The 9,780-nt window shown below is 45.2% G+C and overlaps 1 protein-coding gene across 1 annotated transcript; it reads left to right on the top strand.

Moving 5' to 3' along the window:
* Window positions 1-1,316: 1,316 nt before the first annotated feature.
* On the top strand, window positions 1,317-5,295 carry LOC127330571 (peroxygenase 1-like). The gene is made up of 7 exons (XM_051356736.1): window positions 1,317-1,664; window positions 1,743-1,895; window positions 2,037-2,122; window positions 2,238-2,306; window positions 4,582-4,619; window positions 4,708-4,833; window positions 4,962-5,295. The coding sequence occupies exons 1-7, from the start codon at window positions 1,490-1,492 to the stop codon at window positions 5,116-5,118; spliced, it is 804 nt and encodes a 267-aa protein (XP_051212696.1). The 5' UTR covers window positions 1,317-1,489; the 3' UTR covers window positions 5,119-5,295.
* Window positions 5,296-9,780: the final 4,485 nt, after the last annotated feature.

The raw sequence follows: 9,780 nt of genomic DNA, 5'->3' as shown, positions 1-9,780 counted from the left end.
ATTTAACTAAAAACAATTAAAATGATCCAAATTGTGCTGGATCTGTCATGCCTTGTTTACTTGTCTAGGTGTTCACCAAATTTCCTCAAATATTTTTCTAAAAAAATACACTAGTTTGAACATGATTATCTAAACTAGGAAAAAAAAGGAGGATTTGCATGGCTATCTCGGGATTATCCCATCTAAACCCGGTGAAGTAATCGGAGTATTGGAGATTTTTCAGGATTAGACTCTAGAAGTAAACAAGGAATGAAGGATATTTCTGAAATAACAAAAAATTAATTACCGTTTGCTTGTGACGGTAAAGCACACGTCCGTTGGAAATCCCAAGAGGAAGGTATGATGCGTACAGCAGCGAGTTTTCCCTCAGTAAGAAACCAAGGTTATCAAACCAGTAGGAGATGAAGATCACATGAAGGTTTACTTTTTTTTGTAAAAATAATACTTTTATCGATTAAGACTTTTAAATATCCATAGTGAGCAACTAGATCTTAATGATCTTTGTCGCTAAAAAATCCTTCCAATTCACCATCTCAATGAGGTGATAATGTCTTTGATGAAATCATGGTGTGTCTTTCAAATATCAAGAAATCTCTAAATTTTCAATTCTACACGTTGAATAATGAATATCACAAAGTTATCTCGCATATACTAAGATTACTGATAAATCTCTATAATAAAAATATAAAATCATTATTATTTACATTGAACCTAGAACATGAGTCTATGTTTTCAGTTCGAAATCGACTTTACACAATATTCACTAAAACAAGCATAACTTTCTCATCTGTCGTCTGTTTTCGATGCATGACCTTTCAAAATATTTTTAAAAAATACATCTAAATGTATTCATCAAAAATCAAGATAAGGCGACTGCCCTGCCTTGCCCTAAGGGGACCTTCGCCCCTGTCAGAGAGGACAGCTAAGGTTAGTGAACGGTCGATTCCTCTACCGTGTCGGCGGCTGAGCTGCGACGCGCGTGTATGCGTATGCGTCTAACTTGTCTATCCAGGTTACTCGCAAAAAAAAACTTGTCTATCCAGGTGTGGTTTTCTCCGTCGCGTCACGGTGCGTTCTCTCCGGAACACCGTCGGCTCTCATCGTTGTCCGTTCCGTGGCGCAAGCCCCGCCGTGCCAAACCATAAAGTTCGACGTTTCCATATATCTGGCAGGTAGTCGGGCACACAGCAGGAGATAGCTACCGCCGGACCGGCGTAGGTGAACGCGTGGTGTACGTGTACCGTCCGATGGATGACATGAATAGGCATGTATATACCAGGACACTGGACACGAGTAGTAACGGCGGTCACGCTTTAGCTCGCGATCCCCAGAGAAGGTTGTGCCTGCCACATCACGGACGAGTCAGCTCACTGATCACTTCCCCAGGTGGTATAGCTGGACGTGCACACTTCCTCCGGCTCGCTGCACCGCCCGTCCCCTTTTGCCTCGCGTCTCTCCGGCCGGCCTTATAAAAAGAGCACAACACCAGATGATCTACTCACCAGTCCCGATCGAGATCGAGGCGACAAGGAGCCTGATGGCGGAGGAGGAAGCTATCATGGCGGAGCAGGAGGAGGAGGCTATGACTTCGGTAGCGAAGGCGGCGCCGGTGACGGCCCAGCGGCCGGTCCGGGCTGACCTGGAGAAGTACATTCCAAAGCCATGTGAGTTCCAGATCCAACTTCGACAATCTCAACGTAACATGGAGGGCATATATATGACATGCATGTATATATAAGCAGACTTGGCTCGAGCTCTGGTGGCGCCAGACGTGAACCATCCTGAAGGGACCAAGGACGGGCACCAGCACAGGCAGAGGAGCGTGCTGCAGCAGCATGTGGCATTCTTCGACGAGAATGGCGACGGTGTCATCTATCCATGGGAAACATACCGAGGTAATTAACTACGCACGGCGGCGCTAACCAGTACCTGTTACGGTCAGCGAATACCTTAGTGCATCTGTGTTCACGGCCGGTCGAGTACTAAGTCTACATTTTGCCGCTCGAGCGCGGCTGTAATCTTGAACGAATTTTCAGGACTTCGGAGACTGGGGTTCAACATTATCGTGTCTTTCATTGTAGCAATCGGCATAACTCTTGGTCTGAGCTACCCAACTATGCATGTAAGTCACAAAACAGCCAACAACTTTCGATTCGAGATGCTCCATTGTATTCGACATTTTCTGAACAGTATCGCAAGTTCATTTTCATCTGATCTCTTTCGTGGCCCGGCTACAGTCCTGGATACCATCTCCCCTGTTCCCGATCTACATCGACAGGATCCACACACTACGGGAACGCGCCGAGGTGCCGACGGCCAGATCCTGTGCCGACGGCAAAATATCGGGGCCGTCGGCACAGGACCCGTTCCGGCCAGGCCAGCAGGTAAGCCGTCGGCATAGGAAAACCGTCGGCACAGGAAGGTCTGTGCCGACTCCTGTGCCGATGGCAACCGTCGGCACAGTTTGGACCGTCGGCACAACCTCTCCGCCGTGACGGCGAGGTAATAGCGTTAGGCCTGTGCCGACGGCTTTGCCGTCGGCACATATTTCAGCCCTGTGCCGATGGCAAAGCCGTCGGCATAGCTATTTTCCATTTTACCACATTAATCTTCCAAAAATCATAACTAAATCATTCTAACTCAGAAAAATACAAATAATATATCAAAATTTTCAGAAAAATAAGATCTATCTTGGAAAAATATCAAACACGTAATATTACAAATATCTTAAAAACCTTCTCAAAAATGAGCTATCAGGTCCGATGTTTCATGGCTTTCACACCGAACAACCAATGTTATGGCTAGGATCGTCGCATAGTTTGAGATAATGTGCCCTTATTGTGCATACATGTGCATCTTGGGATGTCATACGATGTTGCAGTATGAAGTTTTCCATTTTATCGCACGAAAAAACTATTTTCCATTTTTGAGGTGTCGGAAACGGGGTGTTTTGTGTAGCAACCACCAAATTAAAGTTTCATCTTGGTAGCAACATATTTTTCAAAAATACTAGACCATCTAAGATGGACAATTTCTCAACCGGTGTATCTGGAACCTTTCCGTCCACCCCTCATGAAAAAGACAAATTCCTGCTGAATCGGTAGGAGGCCGCCCAGATTTGAACTACAGGTATATGATATAATGCTCAACATTTTTTGTAAAAATCATATTTAGGTTCACAACATGCTATTTCATCAGAGATCCAACGCAAGTTTAGTGAGCCTCAGCCCCGGGCAAAGGATCTTCATGCCCGCCGTTTTGAATATTGTTTGAAACGGGCATAACAAATTCCAAAACGATCCAAACAATGTGAAACCTTCGCGTGGTGTCATATTATGTGTCATAGTTGCAAGGAAAAATATTAAAGTTGGAGAATTGCAAACATCATAAAAAATTCTTCACTAAATAAGCTATCATGTTCGAGGTTTCATGACATTTAGGTAAAACGACCAATGTTATGGATAGAATCGCGGTATAGTTTGTTATAATGTGCTCATATTATGCACACATGTGCATCTTGGGGTGTCTTACGATGTTGCAGGAGGAAGTTTTCCATTTTATCGCACGAAAAAATCATTTTTCATTTTTGAGATGTCGAAAACCGGGTGTTTTGTGAAGCAACCACCAAATTAAAGTTTCACATTAGTACCAACACATTTTTCAAAAATACTGGACCACTTAATATGAATAATTTCTTAACCGGTGTATCTGAAACCTTTCCGTCCAACCCTCATAAAAAAGACAAATTCCTGCCGAATCGGCAGGAGGCCGACCAGATTTGAACTACAGGTACATGATATAATGCTCAAGTTTTTTATAAAAATCATATTTAGGTTCAAAATATGATATAGATGTCATATTTGGATTCCTCTTATTTTTCTGATCAATTTTGACATATTATTTGTCAAATTCTGATTTACGGATTTAAAGATATTAATTATTCCATATTAAATAGAAAAAGAAAAAATAAAATCATTTTATTGTCCATTTGAATTCAAGATTAATATACTTATTCATTGTAGTTTATGTAGTTAATTGTTTGGAATTAAAAAATAAAGATGTGCAACACCAAGAAATAGGGGTTAATAGGATTGATATAGTAGTATTATCAACAAAGTGTCATTTCTTTCATGGAAGCTAGTCTAAAGGAACAGAGAAGTTAAGCGTGCTAGGTGCGGAGTAGTGTGAGGATGGGTGACCGACCGGGAAGTTTGACCATGAGTGAAATTTGACTTAGTATTAAGTGTAGTTAGAGTTAAAATGGTACATGTGAGAGATTAAAAAAATTGAGAAAAAAAAACTTGAAAAAAAATTTCAAATTTTTTTTTTTGAAAAAAATTCGAGCCAGAATTACTAAACGGACGTTATTTCTATGCCGACGGCTTTGCTGTCGGCACAGGATGTTGTGCCGACGGCTAGTCTGTGCCGACTGCAATTTAGTCTGTGCCGAGGCGTTATTGTGCCGACGGCAAGGTGCCGACGGCTGCCGTCGGCACAGGCCTGTGCCGACGGCAAGACAAGCTGTGCCGACGGCTGCCGGCCGTCGGCACCTTGACTGGTTCCCGTAGTGACAGGGCCAAGCACGGCAGCGACAGCGCAACCATTGACACCGAGGGAAGGTAACCCAAAATCCTTTCCAGGTTATGAAGTTAAATATAATCTGCTAGTTACATGGCTGTCCGACATGTTGCAACTTTGAAAACGTAGGTTCATGTCGGTGAATTTCGAGAGCATATTCAGCAAGAACGCCCGCTCGCGGCCGGACAAGCTCACCCTTCGCGAGATCTGGACGATGACCAACGACAACCGGGCGCCGTACGATCCATTTGGATGGTGAGCACCTGCGAAGGCGCTGATTTCGTTTGATAGATTGGACAACATTTGCATGCCAGTTTTTCATCTCAGGGCAAATGAGAGATGCTTACCGATTTCTAAGGGTAAATCCATGTGAACTAATTCAGGATTGCGAGCAAGGGGGAGTGGATACTGCTGTACATGCTCGCGAAAGACGACGAAGGGTACCTGCCGAGGGAGGCGATTCGCGGCTGCTTCGATGGTAGCTTGTTCGAATTCATCGCCGACCAAAGGAAGAAGAAGGCACACGCGAAGCAGCACTAGCGTGCAGAGACATCCCGGAATTTCTGTTTTCGTGCGTGTGATTGTAAGGACTAGCTACCACCTCATATATGCCTATGGACTAAGGGAGCGAATGGACTAAAAGCTCAGGGAATTAAAGACTTAAAGTTGTATGTTCTTCATAAAATTTCATCACCTGAGAAAGAAGTGTTGGAAATATATCCTAAAGACAATCATGTGACACTACCCAAAAAAAAAACGTGCCTACCGTGTGGACCTGACTTTACCATGTGTAAAAAGGTCTGAAACTCGGTAAATATGGGCTTTGCCGAGTAAGTCGAAAAAACACACGACAAATATTGGCAACACATGGCAAACAACCAAACACGATAAAGACGAAGGAAAAGATATATCAAAGATCAACCACACGATAAATTTCGGCCAATACACACATGACAAAGAATCCGACATGACAAGCACCCGGGGCACGTGGCTGTGGTGGCCACACTTGACGGAGCCGTTAGGACGGCATGTCTTTTCCGTGTGTCCCATAATGGACACACGGCAATCTTGCAATCTTGCTTGGCCATGAAGTAGTTGTCGTACTCCCTGACGCCGTAGACAATCTTCAAGAACAACTCCTTGTTCATCCTAAACCGGTGCTGAAATTCCTTCGGCGAATGAGTTGCGTCGTCGTTGAAGTAGTCGGCGTCAAGCAGCATTGCGCCGGCTTGACGATGCCGATTGATGTTCCTCCTCTTGCCTGGCTTTGAGCCGCCATGCCGAGGCACGATGAAGAAAGGCCGGCGAACGCGCAACATGCTCGTCATAATCAGCTGCTGATGTTGCCTCCTGACAACCTCAGCGTTCTGCTCCTCCATGAACAGCTGCACCATCATCTCATCATCGATGTCCATCACGGCAATCGGACGAACACCTTGCGAGCGGGGCGGTTGTGCCGCGGTGGCGGCAAGCTCTGTTCCTGACGAAACAGCGGCCGCATGCCGAGGAGGTGGTGGTCGTGTCGATGGACGGCGGTTCCTGGATAGGCGGCGGTGTCTATTGCAAGCAGGGGCGCGACAGCGACTGCGGCGATCTAGAGGGGTGGGAGTCGGCTCGGGCGTGGGTAGGAGGTGTGAAAATTGGTGCGTCTAGCTGCCATGCGGAGCCCACGCTCGTTTTCTGACGTGCCGCGAGGCGCCGACGCGCCCGATTCATGCCCTACGCAAAGGGGCCTGTACGGGGATACCGATAATTTTATTGGGCTCGAAAACTAACCGGCGTCTTTTGAGATGCACCGGTGCAAACCAAAAACCACACCGGCCCCCAAAAAAAAAAAAGCTATCGCAGCCCCACGAGATGGCCTTAGAGCATGCGCAAGAGATTCTCCTGTCCACCACACCCGACGGGACCAGTCGAATCGTTCCGCTGATGATGCACTGGTGGGTCAGATCTTGCTAGCTTATGTTTACACATTTCCCCACGAGCAATTTAACAGCTATACCACCTGCAAAAAACAAAAACAAATTTTTTTAACAGCTATACCACGAGCAAGCACGAGCTCATGTCAGTAAAAGTCGTCTTGACACGGAAGGCCGTGCGCGCCGACGTGCCCGGCCGCGTGCAAAGGTCGGATCCATGCACGTCACCGTGTGCCCCTCGCGCGGTGCATACACAGTTAAATACTGCGTTCATGATCTCGCTCCTCCATGCACACACCTCATCCCGTGCTCAAACGTTCTTTTTCTTCTTTTGAGTAGTATCGACGAGAGCTGATTTGGTGCACCGAGCACGAGAACGTATCAAGTACTCCAGCATGTGGAGTACTCCAGCTGCACCAGCGTTGGATCTGAAATGAAGGTATGAGATAGAACTTCAATTCAGCCACATGTCCATTATGTACCACTAATCATCAGCCCGTGCGCCACACGGGCTAGCCTTAGAATTTTGTCGAGCTTTCATGGTGATATGTTTTATAGTGTATCAATGGTTAACCACTTACACATAGGAGGGAAATTAAAGGATTCATATTCTTTGAATTTGATGCTTCATATTAGTCACATGAACAAATGGGTTAAATGGTGACTTTTTAACTTTCCTTTTTTTTCTTAGATTATTATTTAAGAGGCGACTGCTTCCATAGACCCCCAAACCAACAATTGCATAAACGTACCATTATGCACGTGCTCCTTCCGCCGGCCCTAACGGGTCGGGCTAGGTTAGCCCCCGAAGATCCATATCGATTGTACCCGTGTACTCGTTGAAAGAGTATACGGTGTACCCTTGTACTCGTTGAAAGGGTATACGCTGTATGTACGTTTTGGTGTATGTACGTTTCGGTGTATGTACGTTTCGGTGTATGTACGTTTCGGTGTATGTACGTGTCTGCGTATACGTCCGATGGATCGATGTGGTGATCGTCGTCGGTTGTCAGTTTCCATTCTCACGTAGCTTGATCAGCTCGTCGCAGCCGCCAGCCCGGCGATCTCCGATCTAGATCTGCTCCGGTGAATACTGCTTGTCCGCCGATCGCGGCAAGGATCCGGCGTCCAACCTTGGCCCAACTCCACCCCTCCCCTCCCACGGCCGCCATTCATACCTAGGGTTTTGATCCCTCCGTCTTGTTGTAGCCGGTCGATCCCTCACCACCGCCATTTCCACATACCCCGGTGAATCGTAGCAGGCGTGGCTGGTTACCTCGGCGATCTCCTATCCTTCCCACATCCGGTGGATCGTTGGCCGTCACCGCGGTGCGCACGACAATACATCGGCAAACGTCTGAGTCATCTACCCTCCGCCTCCCCACGATCGACATATAGGTCGATCCATTGCAAGGCAGAGCACCGCTGAGCCCAACTTCCCGTGGCCGCCCAGATTGCTACCGATGCCCAGAAGAGGTTAGCCCCCCGTGCCACACTGTTATTCTACTATTATTCCATGTATACTTTATATGATGTATTGTCGCATTTGTGCTTAGGGTTTAATTTGTTGTTCAAAATTTTACCAATTTTTTCGTATATTTTTTGTTAATAATCAGCATTTCACAATGAATTCCAAGCCGAGTTTTTATGTTGATTAGGCCAGTGATGTTGGTTTTATTTGGACAGATGGACGGCTCTATGGCTTCTGGGATTGACAATGAGAAAGCAACTACAGACGTTGATGACTCTAGATGGGAGGCTTTTGATATTTCATCTTCAGAAGATGAATATGAAGTACCTTCGTCTGATGATGATGATAGCATTTTTGGTGATCCTGTATCTGAGTCTGATAATGTGAGTCACTCACATTTTCATATTTTATCAGTACAGTGTGCATGGGAATATTTTGTCCTTGAATTTTGCCTCCTTGTTGCAAATTTTGTAGATGGACATCGATGATGAAGACATCATAAGAGAGACAGATGATGAACCCACTTCTGAAAATACGAGTGATGTATGTTTTCTTTTATCTTACTTGCCTTCTTCCAGGTGAAGATGAATATACATGTAATTTGCTATTTTCCTACAAATTGCGCAGGTTGTTGTAATCAGAAACAGTGAGCTTACCTACTATGGGGATTCTGATTTGGAAGACTTTGCTTATGAAGAGGATATTCCTGAGCAGTCGAAATCATTAGAAGGGGGGGTTTCACAGCTGTCAAAATCTGAATGCAAAAGCGAAGTAAGATTTTATTTTGATGCATTGCAATGCATAATAGAACAAATCAAAGTGTCTGTAACAATAACGCCATGTTTGTCATATTTGTTTAGGTGACAGGAAGTTCCCAGTTGGACCATACTAAGCAGGAAGATAATAAGGATCCATATGATATTGATGCTGAAATGAGCAGACAGTGAAAGTATGAGGCTGTAAGGGCCATGATCTTTGTTTCCGAAGAGGCTGCCTATTATTTCTACAACAAGTATGCCAAAGAACATGGTTTTAGCATTCGACGTGAGAAGAAAAAGGAACGCCTTGATGAATTAGGGACACCCACCATTCGGTATAGGCGGTTTCTTTGCTCCAGGGCTGGGCAACGTGAAAGCAAGTACTTAGAAATGGAAAACCGAACGTATAGGCACCGTCCTGAGTCTCGCTGCAACTGTGGTGCCCATTTCAGTGTGTCGTATAACAGGAAAAAGGGTGTTTGGACTGCTCTGAGATTTGACGACAATCACAACCATAAGCCTGCTACAGCTGATCAAATCGCTTTTATGAGGTCTCATAGAAAGATCAAGGCTCATCAGAAATTAGGGATCATGTCACTGGGAGCTGCTGGGATGAGATTATTCAACATTATGAGGACATTTATCAGTGACAATGGAAAATACAGCATGGTAGGATTTGTAAGAAAGGATCTTTACAACATGTCTTGCCGTGAAAAGAGGAAGATGCTTGCAAAGGGTGACGCCAACACAACCATTGGCATTATGGAGAAGAGGAAGCGAGATGATCCTGAATTCTTTTTTGATTACAAGCTTGGTAAAGGTGGAAAATTGTTACACCTGTTCTGGTGTGATTCTCAGTCTCGGCAGGACTATGCCGACTTCGGTGACGTCTTTGGTGTTTGACAGCACGTACAAAACAAATCGGTATGCTATGCCGTTCATACCTTTTGTGGGAATAAACAATCACCGCCAGACTACTGTTTTTGCATGCACCATTGTCTCGGACGAAAAGGAAGTAACATACAAGTGGTTGTTAGAAACATTCCTGAAAGCC

This window comes from Lolium perenne, chromosome 2, assembly GCF_019359855.2.
Source record: "Lolium perenne isolate Kyuss_39 chromosome 2, Kyuss_2.0, whole genome shotgun sequence".
Taxonomy (NCBI): domain Eukaryota; kingdom Viridiplantae; phylum Streptophyta; class Magnoliopsida; order Poales; family Poaceae; genus Lolium; species Lolium perenne.
This window is presented reverse-complemented; position numbering and strand designations above follow the sequence as displayed.

Bases quoted from the DNA above. Each gene is read 5' to 3' on its own strand.
- LOC127330571 (XM_051356736.1), top strand. From the start codon at position 1,490: ATGATCTACTCACCAGTCCCGATCGAGATCGAGGCGACAAGGAGCCTG. The intron at 2,123-2,237 runs GTAAGTCACAAA...GCCCGGCTACAG, and splicing joins TGAGCTACCCAACTATGCAT to TCCTGGATACCATCTCCCCT. The intron at 4,834-4,961 runs GTGAGCACCTGC...GAACTAATTCAG, and splicing joins CCGTACGATCCATTTGGATG to GATTGCGAGCAAGGGGGAGT.